Source organism: Aricia agestis, chromosome Z (genome assembly GCF_905147365.1).
Source record: "Aricia agestis chromosome Z, ilAriAges1.1, whole genome shotgun sequence".
In the NCBI taxonomy this organism is placed as follows: Eukaryota; Metazoa; Arthropoda; class Insecta; order Lepidoptera; family Lycaenidae; genus Aricia; species Aricia agestis.
In genome coordinates, this window is record NC_056428.1 from 12,105,978 (window position 1) to 12,118,509 (window position 12,532).

At 35.4% G+C, this 12,532-nt stretch overlaps 1 protein-coding gene across 2 annotated transcripts; it reads left to right on the forward strand.

Annotated features, from left to right (window-relative positions):
* The first annotated feature begins 684 nt into the window (after nt 1-684).
* LOC121738544 (cell division cycle protein 27 homolog) lies at nt 685-12,215 on the forward strand. Of its 2 annotated transcripts, none has more exons than XM_042130681.1 (5): nt 685-859; nt 929-1,004; nt 1,137-1,284; nt 6,745-8,916; nt 11,731-12,215. In XM_042130681.1, exons 1-4 carry the CDS (start codon nt 836-838, stop codon nt 8,609-8,611), a joined length of 2,115 nt encoding a protein of 704 aa, XP_041986615.1. In that variant the 5' UTR covers nt 685-835; the 3' UTR covers nt 8,612-8,916; nt 11,731-12,215. The 2 variants fall into 2 exon arrangements, with proteins under 2 accessions (XP_041986615.1, XP_041986616.1); XM_042130682.1 differs by having other exon boundaries at nt 6,745-8,904.
* Nucleotides 12,216-12,532: the final 317 nt, after the last annotated feature.

Sequence of the window (12,532 nt, forward strand, 5' to 3'; positions counted from 1 at the left end):
GACAAGGCTTTAAATGAACGTGGCGAAAAAAGGAACTACCACTGCCATCATACAAAAACGCCATTTTTGACAGTTCTCCTTTATCAGCAGCGCACCGCCCACGTTCATATAATTAAAGCCTTATCGCACCTTAGTTTAAAGTTTTGTATAATGACCGTCATGTAACATGTTGGTAGACTTGGAGCTAAACAAAATAAAATGCCTTCGTAAAAATATAATATAATCGGCCAAGTGTGAGTCTGACTCGCTCATTAAGGGTTCCGTACCGTTTCCGTTCCGTAGAGCAAAAATAGGCCAAAAATTGTGTTTTTTTGTTTATAAGAGCTTATTTTATTATATTTTCATATTTTTTTATTTATTAATAAAGTATACACATATTAATTAAAGGATTTCGTGGAAATTTCAAGTGCCTACCTGTTACCATTATTGATATCCAGCACAAAATGCCAAAAAATCAAGTTTGTTGTATGGGAGCAGAAATACATAATCTGTGAAAGTCTAGCTTTAGCGGTTCTTGCAATACAGCCTGGAGAAAGATCCAACCCCCCCCCCCCTGTCATTTAAAATATTAAATAATACGAAATGTTACTTTTCCCCTCAAAATGTTACTTTTTGCATGACATTATGTAACTTTGGAACATACAGCACTGGCAACACTGTATTATACTTTATCTATGGCATAGACAGTGATTAACAAATTGAAATGAAAATGTCCGCCGAAATAAAACGTTTTTATTTTATTATGTGACTGTTTACTCATAAGGCTATGTGAGGTGTACCTATTTAGAATATCAATAATCCAAATCAATAATATAATAACTATTATTTGCACAACATGATTGTTCAAGAACCTATACAGGTGAGAAATACTTCCAAGTAATCTGTCAAACTAATTCTACCTTTTTCTAATAAATTGGTAATTTTACAGGTAATCGTTTGGGATTGTCTTAACAATTACGAATATGACAATGCTATATTTCTGGCAGAAAGGCTACACGCTGAAGGTAATTCGAATATGTTTGTAAATTGTAGTGTGAGCTCGAATATGTGCCAATCGATTTTTTGTTTACACTCTGATTGTTCATATATCGACCAACAGCTACCTTGAAGCTACATAAACTAATTTCCAATTTCAGTTTCTTCGGAGGAAACTGCATTTTTGCTGGGAACGTGTTATTACAGAGCTGGACGAATAAATGAAACATTTTACTTACTCCATAACATTACCCTCACCCTACCACAGGCTAGATATCTATTAGCAAAATGTTCTGTAGACCTCAAGTCGTGAGTATCATAGCAAAACTTTACTCTTCTGATTACAATTATTGGTAAAAAGCGAGTAGGACTCGCACACAAAGGGTTCTGTATTGAAAGAGGAAAAATAGGACAAAAATCGTGTTTTTGGAATTTTGATATTATTATTAAATTTTAAAGTACACATAGTATAACTAAGGACTTTGAGGAAAAAGTCAATCAATCAATCATTTTTATTTTATTCGAATATCTATACTAATATTATAAAGAGGTAAACTTTGTTTGTTTGTTTGTTTAATTGTAATGAATAGGCTCAAAAACTACTGGACCGATTTTAAAAATTCTTTCACCATTCGAAAGCTACATTATTTACAAGTAACATAGGCCACTTTTTATTTTGGAATATATAGCGTTCCGTAAGATATTTCAATTTTTCGGAAACAACCAGAAAATTTACTTATTTGCGTACGCTGCCTAAACTATAAAAGATAGAACTATACAATGTTCTGAGTAAATGTAGATCTTATAAATATCTACAAAAATGTCTGTGACACACTATACCTTTCTATGTCAAGTGAGGCACAATAACCATTTTTTTATTTAAAAATGTAGATTTTTTTTGGACTAAATTTAAACGCATTTATTTTACTCATGCTAATAATCCTTATCAAAATAAATAATTTCATCACTAAGTACAGTTTATGTAGATTATATTTGCTCTTCGGATTATTAAAATTGGACGTTTGGTTCAGAAGTTATAGCGAAATTAAAATATTGCGATTTATGCCCGTTTCGAAGTGGGCGCTACCAATGCCACAGAATAGATAATAGTACGAGTACCAATGCAGGGGTGCGCATTGTACACATTGAAAAGGTCTACAAAAAAAATCCGCGATGGTATTTTTTTTTTTTTTTATGAAATAAGGGGGCAAGCGAGCAAACGGGTCACCTGATGGAAAGCAACTTCCGTCGCCGATGGACACTCGCAGCATCAGAAGAGCTGCAGGTGCGTTGCCGGCCTTTTAAGAGGGAATAGGGTAATAGGGGAGGGTAGAGATGAGAAGGGAAGGGAATAGGGGAGGGTAGGGAAGGGAATAGGGTAGGGGATTAGGCCTCCGGTAAACTCACTCACTCGGCGAAACACAGCGTAAGCGCTGTTTCACGCCGGTTTTCTGTGAGAACGTGGTATTTCTCCGGTCGAGCCGGCCCATTCGTGCCGAAGCATGGCTCTCCCACGTATAAGTATATCTCTTATGGATATATCCCACAATAACATATTTTTTTGTCATTTACTTTTAACTTCAAATAATGGCTAATTTTCGAAGCGATTTTAACCGATACGGCAATAATCCTTATTCAATTAAATACTTCAAATACATTATTGATTTTAGCCCTTTACAGCATAATTATTACGATTTTAATTTTAAATTAATATTTTCGAAGACATTACAGATTTAAAATTGCGGGACGTAAGTAGCTTTTGCGGCAGTACCGACCAATGCGGGCCACGGGTAGTAATGAATATAAATTACTAGCTGTTGCCCGCGACTTCGTCCGCGTGGACTTCAGTTTATAGCGCGCGATGTCAACAAAATTGGTGTCAAAAGCTTTTATAAAAAAACCCTGGTACCCCTTAAATCAATACAGCCGTGCAGTGTGCACACAATAAGTATTTAATTTTTTTATATTAAACTTTATATTTTATGCCAAATTTTAAAGCTTATTTAGCCCTCCAATTACACAACTTTACCCATAAACTATTTATCATTGATAGATTTAATGTTACGTCACTGCACAGATAAAGTACTGAGTTATTTAATACCGTAGAATAGATATAACAATCGAAAAAAATCGAAACTTAAATGTAAGATGATACCACGTCTTATAGGAAGACTTTTGAGCAAGCGTCAGCGCGATGTAGAAGACGCACGGCGCCATCTATTATGAATTGTTGGAACTAACTTAATTTGAACAAATTTACGCATTTTCACCCCCTTACAACCCTTTTTTCCAGTAAAAAAGTAGCCTATGTCGTTTCTCAGGCTTTAGACTATCTGTAAACAAAATTTCATTACAATCGGTTCGGTAGTTTTGGCGTTTGGCGTGAAAGGGAGACTGACAGACAGACAGAGATACTTTTGGCGTTTGGCGTGAAAGCGAGACTGACAGACAGACAGACAGAGATACTTTCGCATTTATAATATTAGTATATATTATGTGCACACTGCACAGCTGTTTTTGGGTATTTTGATTAATTAAGGGCCGCGCTACACCGGAATGGCAGCGGCGAGGCGAGCACTTTCAGCGCTGCCATTCCGGTGTAGCGCGGCCCTAAGAGGGGTACCACTTACCAGGGTTTTAAAAAGTTTTAAATTTGACACATATTTTGTTGACACCGTGCGCTATAAACTAAAGTCCACGCGGACGAAGTCGCGGGCAACAGCTAGTTATGAATAAAAACAATATTATATAGTAAAGTAGGTATGATTAGTTCTGTTACAATAATAAAGTAAAAAATAAAACGCCATCTGTTTTCATATATTAGAATTAAAATGTTGATTGCATTGATATATTGTCTGGATGGAATATAGGCCAACACGGTACACTCAAACTCCTTTATTTTAGAGCGCCTTCTGTTGTCAACTTGTCACATATATTAGAAATGCAGTAGGAGTTCTATAAGATAAGATAGATTGATTATTATTATACCAAGTGATTATATTATTAAACATTATTATGTTTCTAACGTATTAAAAACTAAACAAAAACATACTAACTAATAAGTATGATTAGTTCTATATTACAATAAAGTAAAAAATAAAACGCCATCTGTTGAATCGTATTAGAACTAAAATGTTCATTGCATCGATATATTTCTGGATTTTTTATAATATTATACATAAATTAATACATTTAGGATTTTTGAAATATTATTTTAATACACATCCAAGACCCAGGAACATTGAAAACTTTTTGTTCCGCCTGCGGGACTCGAACCCAGGACCCCCGGGATGAGCGCTGCCCACGCGTAATGCGAATTAATTTTCATCGATATTTTCATGGAAATAAGATATTTTCCCACATCAAAATGTAACCTATGTCCTTTCTCAGACTCTAGAATAACTGTGTACAAAATTTCATTGCAATCGGTTCAGTAGTTTTGGCGTGAAAGCGATACAGACAGACAGACAGACAGACAGAGATACTTTCGCATTTATAATATTAGTATGGATTAAAATCAAACTGAACTGAATCGATTTTAATCATTTTTTCAGTGACTTAGGCCATAATTTATTTTATACCCATGCGAAGCCGGGGCGGGTCGCTAGTATCTTATATATTTAAACGAGCAATTCTGGTATATATATATATTAGTGATGTAACGGATATTCGCATTCGCATTCGCGAATTTCCGCGTATTGTTCAATATTCGCATTCGCATTCGCAAAAAGTATGCGAATATTTAGCGAATGTTTTAATATTCAAAAAGGAAATTATTATATGCATGCATTAGAAATAATATAATAATACAATAGATAACACTTAGATATTTTTATTAAATCATACTTCTACATTATAAATTAAAGCCTCATTAGTCATTTATGAAAAAAGAACTTCAGATATCTTATCAAATCTAACATTAATCAGCCTTGTTACAACTATGTAAGGTTTGCATTCATTTAGTAGTATATTATTACTTTACTATCATTCTTAAATAAAGTTTGCAATTTCTATTTACTAAAAAACTAAACAATTACTTACTTGAAACATAAAACATAAAACTAACCTCAAAACAAAACAAAACTTTTAGAATTAACTTTCTGTGACTAAATTCATTCAATTATAGTGTGTCAAGAAAGTGAAGAAATTAAAAAGTGGCAACATCTTAGTGTCTTTCCCTTTCAAATCAATCTAAGAAAAATGGGATGACACTACGATGTTGCCACTTTTTAATTTCTTCACTTTCTTGACAGACTATAAGCAATATCGGTTCGGTTATGTTCAATTTAAACATAGCCGACACGAAACGTCAAACCTGTCGAACATTTTACGCGCGCTTTTTTTGAAATTGTAAAATATTCGCATTCGCGAATGTTGAAGATAAATATTCGCAATCGCATTCGCATTCGCGAATCTGAAAAATCGACAACAACAACATTCGTTACATCACTAATATATATATAGGGGGTTTCAGGGGCGATAAATCGATCTAGTAGGAATCATGTTTAGAAAATCTCATTTTATTCGTGTTATATCGAATACCGAACAAAGCTCGGTCAAATAGCTAGTTAATTATTAAAGTAGACATATAACTAAGGCCTTTATAAAAATTTCAAGCGTCTAGCTGTTGCCATTATTGATTACGAGCAAAAAAGGCCAAAAAAATAATGTTTGTTGTATGGGATCTGAAATTTATTTTGTTTTTAGTATTTGTTGTAATAGCGGCAACAGATATACACAATCTGTGAAAATTTCAGAAGTCTAGCTATAGCGGTTATTGAGTTACAGCCTGGAGACAGACAGACAGACAGACAGTCAGACAGACATCAAAGTCTCTGTAATAGGGTCCCATTGTTACCCTTTGGATACGGAACCCTAACAAATACTAAGGTAGTTTAATTCTAGTGACAATTTGTATTGAAATGTTAGTCTTGAAGATAAAGCTAACAATTTTATTATATTATTATGATGTGCATTACTCAACAAGTACATTTATAATGATACTAGCTGTTGCCCGCGACTTCGTCCGCGTGGACTTCAGTTTATAGCGCGCGATGTCAACAAAATTGGTGTCAAAAGCTTTTATTGAAAAAACCCTGGTACCCCTTAAATCAAAACAGCTGTGCAGTGTGCACATAATATTTCATTTTTTTAAATTAAACTTTATATTTTATGCCAAATTTTAAAGCTACTGGGACTGTGACAGTGTCGTAACATTAAACTATTTATCATTAATTGTTTAATGTTACGTCACTGCATAGATAAAGTACTGCCTTATTAAATAAATAATGTAAAAGAGAAATAACAATCGAAAAAAATCGAAACCTAAATGGAAGATGATACCAACTCTTGTAGAACGACTTTCGGGCAAGCATTAGCGCGATGTAAGAGACACTCGGCGCCATCTATTATGGATTTTTGGAACTAACTTAATTTGAACAAATTTACGCATTTTCACCCCCTTACAACCCTTTTTTTCAGTAAAAAAGTAGCCTATGTCCTTTATCAGGCTTTAGACTATCTGTATACAAAATTTCATTACAATCGGTTCGGTAGTTTTGGCGTGAAAGCGAGACAGACAGACAGACAGAGATACTTTCGCATTTATAATATTAGTATAGATAATGTACTTGTTGAAGTTGTTGAGTAATGAATTTATAATGACCAAGTCACTTGTTGCCTAATTACTAAAAATATAAACTGTCATGCAATTTGTTTCGTAATTTTTTGCAGCATGCTCATAATGACCATAATGTGTTTCATTTGCAGATACAAAGACGCTGAAGCAGTGTTAGGAACGAATCTAGATATTGTTGCTTCTGAGTTTGGTGAACAAGCACCATATGCATTACAACTACTAGCCAAAATTTACAATATAACCGAGAGGAGAAGTAAAGCAGCTGAGGCTCATAGGAAAGCTCTGTCTCTTAATCCCTTCATGTGGAAATCTTTCTCTCAGCTATGTAACATGGGAGAAAAGGTTGATCCCCATCAAGTATTCCAGATAAACAACTCTGAATTTACATTTGGTGTCTCTACATTAGTAAATCTAGTCAGCAATTCAGAAAACATTTCCATAATCAATAGCAATATTCCTAATAATACCAGTTTCAATTTGAATATTACACCAAATAATATCGCCACCCGTACACCCATGTCTGTTTCCACGAGCATAACTCCGGAGACACAAGCACCTGTGAAAAGAATGCATAGTGTATTCAGCGGGATGGCCCCGATCCCATTTTCACCTTCGTTTGGCATGCTCCCTGTGGAAGAATCTCCAGTATTATACACCCCCACACTGACCGATTCTAATGAACAGAAGGCTATACCAAAGATAGTGAATTCCTTGCGAGCTCATGTCGGTCAGTTAAAAGATGCAGTGTTTAGCCCTAGCCCCAGATGCACTCTCGGTCCTGCACCCAGAAGATCATCCAGGCTGTTCAGTAATAACAATAGCAGCTACTCCGTGAAGGAAAACAATAAGTCCCCAAGCAGAAAGTTTGTTGCTCCAAAAAGTCCATCAAGAAAAAATAAACAACGCAAAAACATTAAAGGGACCACAGAAAGCAACGAAAGGAACAAGAGCATGGAAACTGTAACACCCACTCTCACACCCAAGAGTACTAATGGCGTTGCATTACTAGGCCTGCTGAAGGAATTGGGTGAGGCTTACAAATCTCTGGCGTTCCTTGATTGCAAGACTGCAATCAAACAATTCCAGGAAATTCCACATAAACAATTGCATTCACCGTGGGTCCAGACAATGATTGCGAAGGCCCACTATGAGCTAGCACAATATGAGGCTGCAGTTAAGATTTTTGTTGAGATTAGAAAGCAACACCCTAACCGTACTGAAGGCATGGATGTATATAGCACCTGTTTATGGCACTTACAGAGGGAAGCTCAACTGTCAGCTTTAGCTCAGGAGTTAGTGGAACTGAATAGAAATGACTCGATAGCGTGGCTGGCGGCCGGCAACTGCTTCTCTCTACACAAAGAAAGAGAAACTGCTTTAAAATTCTTTAAGCGTGCAGTACAAATTGATCCAGATGCGGCGTACGGTCATGCCCTACTGGGTCACGAATATGCTGTTGCAGAAGAGAGTGATAAGGCTCTCTCGAGCTTTAGGACTGCTGTCAGTATTGATCCTCGCAACTATGTAGCGTGGTTCGGAATTGCGACAGTATTCGCGAGACAGGAGAGGTGGAAAGCCTCCGAGGTTCACATACGAAGAGCTTTGGCAATACATCCACATTCTGGGGTTTTGAGATGTCAGTTGGGACTTGCACAGGCAGCTCTAGGCAAAATGGATCGAGCATTATCAACTTTAGAGAGAGCAGTCGCGTTAGACAAGGAAAATCCTTTATGTCGTTTCCACAGAGCCTCCGTGTTACTGAGAGCGGGAAGGCCTGAAGATGCACTAGCCGATTTAAATCACTTGAAAGATATAGCACCTAGAGAGTCCTTAGTTTACTATTTGCTCGGGAAGGTCTACAATAAACTGGGAGATTCACATCTCGCCCTCATGCACTTCAGTTGGGCCACAGACTTAGATCCAAAAGGTACAGGTGGTCACATAAAAGAAGGCTTCGATCCTTCAAAACAGGACGATCCCCCTGAGAAATCGAGTTAAATTGTAATCATTCTGTGTATTAGGATATTGAGGTGTAGATCTGCCAACTTTTAGTTTTTGGCAACAGAGTCACTCGACTGATCATTTGTGTAAATTATGACCGCTCACCGATCCAACTCTGATTTGACACCAAATCTTCCAAATATAGCTTTATGGAGCTCGGTTGGTGAGTGATGGCATTTAGCTGTTGTAGTAGTAAGGGCGTACGTGAATCTGTTTATATAGAGTAAGATGTGGATATTCTTTTTCGTTCTTCTAGTTTATTGACTTGTATAGCCAATACTTCATAGAATGTTAAATATTATGTTTAACCCTTTGACCGCCAAGTTCGGTATAACCCGACAAATATTTTCGTGCCCATTTCGCCAAGGTCGGATAATTTACGACAAAGTACCACTACTTGGTTAATCTGCCTTTTTTGTTTGATAGCACTTTATTACCTATATTAAAATAATGTTTATACTCGGTAAATAGTTAGTAAAGTAAGTCATTTAACTAATCTATATTTATAAAAAATTAACCCATATATCCCTTGGTCATCACATCACGCGTAAACGGCTGGACCGATTTTGCTGAAATTTGGTATAGAGATACTCAGTCCCGAAAAAGAACAATGGGATTAATTTTGTCCCGGAAAAATGTACGGTTACTGCACAATATACTTTTAACTTGTTTGATTTGCGCGTAAACTATTCAATCGATTTTGATGAATTTTGGTGTGGAGATACTTTGAGTCTCGGGAAAGGGCAAGGGATAATTTTTGTCCCGGAAAATGTACGGTTCCCGCACAATAAACTTATATGATTTTCACCTAAACTATTCAATCTATTTTGATGAAATTTGGTATGGAGATACTTTTGAGTCTCGGGAAAGGACAAGGCATATTTTTTGTCCAGAAAAATGTACGGCTACCGCACATTAAATTTTGATTTTCGCCTAAACTATTTAATCTATTTTGATGTTTGGTATAGAGGTATCAGCTGCACCCAGTGCATGGTGGCACTCAAAAATAAACATACTTACTTTTTTATTAATTATACCAATTCGAATTAAATAATCATCGTTAAGACAGGACAACGTCTGTCGTGTCAGCTAGTTTGTTATAAAACAAATAAATCAATGGTTACTGAACAAAAAAATGTGTTTATTTTACTATTTCTATAATATAAAAATGAGTCGCTGAATGTGTTGCTAATCGCAAAACTCGAGAACGGCTGAACGGATTGGGCTAATTTTAGTCTTAAAATATTCGTGGAAGTTCAGGGAAGGTTTTTAAGTGACACGAAGTTCACCGGGACAGCTAGTTTTCAATAAATATAGTATTTAAAAAATGTAAGTGACTGACGATTACCATCCCTAGCCTGCATGTTTAGAATTTAGAAACGAATGTTGTCATATCCGCGCGCCACGGTCGGAGAAAGACGACCGCTTCTGACGTCATTTAAACGAGTGCCGCCTTCTAGAATTTGGATTCAAATACTACATATCAGTTTATATCTAATACACAGGTTGTTAGGGTGAACACCGTTATCCTTAAATCTCCGTCAAAAATCCCTCGCCATACCTAGACGGATTTTTGAGTTTCCAGCATTGTTCTCATAGAAAAAGTTGTTCATTTTGACGGGCTCATTTGATGGTTTTGAGAATAACGGTATCACCCGAACAACCTGTTTTTAAAAATTCTCGTTTCACGAGGTGCGTGGTTGAACTCCTCTGAAGCGGTTCGACCGATTTTCGTGAATCTTAGCGAGCATATCGGCTAGGGTTGAGAGTCGGACAACATCTACTTTTTATATTGAAAAGTGCATTTGTCGAATAAATAATAGTATCTGACTGCGACCATTGTTTGTGTGACGGTATAGCGATGGACATTGCCATGGTGGTAACTGATATATGGTCGCTGTTAAGCATTAGTGTCCTAACCCAATTTTTTTTGTCCTTAAATTTTGAATGCAGTCTTGTTCTAAATCATCTAAAGAACATAACTGCATTCATAACTTATTACGTAATTTTTGTGTGGGTTAGTACACGAATGCTTAACAGCGTCCATATATTACCTATTTAGTCACTTCAATAAAATAATATGGGCGAAAATCGAAATAGGTACTTTATACGGCAAAACAACGTTTACCGGGACAGCAAGTTTAAATTATAAATTATCGACATCGGAAAAGATAAATATTGCACATTACTATATTTTATGTAAGTATAATTTTTTCGATTTATGTTGCCAGCGTTAGAGGCACGACAAATGATTTTAAAGCTTGGCGGAACCGATTAGTTGCGGATGGCACGTTTCACTGCCATCACTTTTTTGCGTGTGGCGTAAGGCACGGATGTGTGTCATTTTAAAATTAATGATAACTCCTTCAAATAAGCTTTAGGAAAGTTTTTGCCCAGAATCAAACTATCTTCATTTTTTATGTATATGAATCTCGTAGCCTTCGTTTCTGGATATTTTAAGATTTTTATAGAGAATAGGGCCCACCAACCTTTTTGAAAGTTGCGTTTATTTTGTAATGAAGTTGCGTTTGCGAATTCTGTTCTATCACTTCGTCATTGTCGCATTGAGATTCAATTTCTGTCTCGAGAATGTACTTTCTTTTTTGCTGTAATTCTTAAAAATAAATAATGACACTATTGATAATAATTTTGTTTTTTTTTGTAAATATCTATTTAATTAAACTTGCCAATATTTCATTTGCATATAGTTGAAATTTTTACGAGGAAAACCAAAATAAGTTTTTTAGATCTAATTTAATACCTCATAGTCAAGGAAATCCTTAGAAAATGCAAAATAAGTTAAAAATGTTTAGCATAACTGTATTTAAAAAGTTACTTACCGTCCATTTCCAGAAATACACTAATTTTGCCACTTCTAATCACCTAAAACAGTGTGCCAGACCGTTCACGTCAGATTTCGAATGTAAACGAAAAGTATTGAAGGTTTGAACATGTAAAAAATTGTCAAAATACTGTTTTCTATTCCGCATGACTGAAGACACAGATGCGTGTCATCTAATGGTATGGCGCTGGGCACTGAACAGTGTCACGTTATTTTTGTTCAACGCCACAGTTAGAAGTTAGCAAAGTTAGACATCGCAACGAATCGGTTAAAGGGTTAAAGACAAAAACACATAGGGTCTTGATCTCAATGTGATGTTTTTATTTAAATAATATACATTCATTACAAATAACTTGACATTGCAATCGATGATAATGACATACCAATCGCGTGATAAGAGTCCAAAGCTAAATTCATGTAGAACTCAAATTCCTTACGTGAACCGCTGGCGGTGCCGAAAATATGTATTTCGAATCAAGTTACTGTACAAATTCAGTTTTTGATATCCAAGATATATTTCTATGCATGCAAAAACTTTCCTAGATATTACTTGACAGTCAATAGGTAAATATTAGGTGTATATTCAACCAAAAATCATATTATGTAGACTTAGAAGTTTTGTACAGACTAATGAATGTTCATAAACTGCTTATCATTTTATTGTATAACGCACTATTGTCCTTTGAATCACCAATCAACTGTTAGCTCTGTGAAAACATGTAACAACCTGAATATTATATGTGAACTTATAAAAAGATAGCACTATGGAGTTTTATTTGCCAATTAAAAACAATTATGAATTACTTAAAACAATTTATTTAATCATCGTTAACCTAGTTTGGAGTTACTTTCATGTAGATAATGTTGTTAAATAAAATACACTCACATACAATACCAAAGTATATTGAGTAAATGAGTGAAGCCTCTTGAATCTGATATTATAATTCAACATGAATATTTTTGATATGGTTTACAGTTCGAAAATGATAAGATTACAATTATTATAGTGGTATTTTTGTTAAATGTAAAATCAACGTCAACCGCGATCTCATTGGTCAAAAGTCCACATCAGTTGT